At 54.9% G+C, this 1,161-nt stretch overlaps 1 protein-coding gene across 1 annotated transcript in view; it reads right to left on the bottom strand.

The window, feature by feature from the left end:
• Window positions 1-47: 47 nt before the first annotated feature.
• Window positions 48-1,161, bottom strand: part of LOC117940211 (anion exchange protein 3-like) — a gene marked incomplete at its 5' end in the record, with an annotated part of 1,827 nt that continues 713 nt past the window's right edge. Inside the window, one exon of the mRNA XM_034865564.1 lies at window positions 48-257. Within this exon, the coding sequence (XP_034721455.1) occupies window positions 48-257 (210 nt within the window). The remainder of the gene's footprint in view (window positions 258-1,161) is intronic.

The following is a 1,161-nucleotide window of genomic DNA, read 5'->3' as shown; positions in this document are numbered from 1 at the left end:
CCGAGGGTCCTATGGGGGGCTGAGGGTTCTAGGGGGGGCCGAGGGTCCTAGGGGGGGCCGAGGGTCCTGGCCTCACCGTGCGAGATGGTTTTGCGGAGCTCCAGCAGCGAGCGGAAGGACAGCGAGGCGACGTGGGGCTTCCCCCAGCGCTCCGTCTCCTCCTCCACCTCCTCCTCAAACTTGATCCACCGAGCCGTCTCCCTCCACTGCAGCTCCTGGTTCCTGTCAATCACCAGCTCGTTCAGCTCCACGAACACCTGCAGAGACAGGGGGACACCTGTCAGACTCACCTGGAGACGGGGACACCTGTCAGACTCACCTGGAGACAGAGGGACACCTGTCAGACTCACTTGGAGACAGACACACCTGTCAGACTCACCTGGAGACAGACACACCTGTCAGACTCAGAGAAATATCTCTATCAGAGAAAACACCAGACTTTCACCAGATTTAGCGAATGAAAATACCTTTCTCTGACGAGTCCTCAGATCCAAACCAACCATCCTGAAGCCTGAACCAAAATGAGAGACCTGTGTCTACCTGTGTCCTCCTGTGTCCTCCTGTTTCTACCTGTGTCCTCCTGTGTCTACCTGTGTCCTCCTGTGTCTACCTGTGTCCTCCTGTGTCCTCCTGTTTCTACCTGTGTCCTCCTGTATCCTCCTGTGTCCTCCTGTGCCTTCCTGTTTCCTCCTGTGTCTACCTGTGTCCTCCTGTGTCCTCCTGTGTCTACCTGTGTCTACCTGTATCCTCCTGTGCCTTCCTGTTTCCTCCTGTGTCTACCTGTGTCCTCCTGTGTCTACCTGTGTCTACCTGTATCCTCCTGTGTCCTCCTGTGTCCTCCTGTGTCTACCTGTGTCCTCCTGCTTCCTCCTGTTTCCTCCTGTGTCTACCTGTGTCCTCCTGTGTCTACCTCTGTCCTCCTGTGTCCTCCTGTTTCCTCCTGTGTCTACCTGTGTCCTCCTGTGTCCTCCTGTTTCCTCCTGTGTCTACCTGTGTCTACCTGTGTCCTCCTATGTCCTCCTGTGTCTCCCTGTGTCCTCCTGTGTTCTTTTTCTGTCCACCTCTTACCTACCTGTGAGACTATCTGTCTTTAAACTAAAGTGAACTAAATTAAACTGAGAGAGACAGAGTGGGTCTACCCATTTTCTCTCTCTCCCCCCC

Source organism: Etheostoma cragini, unplaced genomic scaffold (genome assembly GCF_013103735.1).
Source record: "Etheostoma cragini isolate CJK2018 unplaced genomic scaffold, CSU_Ecrag_1.0 ScbMSFa_1932, whole genome shotgun sequence".
Lineage (NCBI taxonomy): Eukaryota > Metazoa > Chordata > Actinopteri > Perciformes > Percidae > Etheostoma > Etheostoma cragini.
This window is presented reverse-complemented; position numbering and strand designations above follow the sequence as displayed.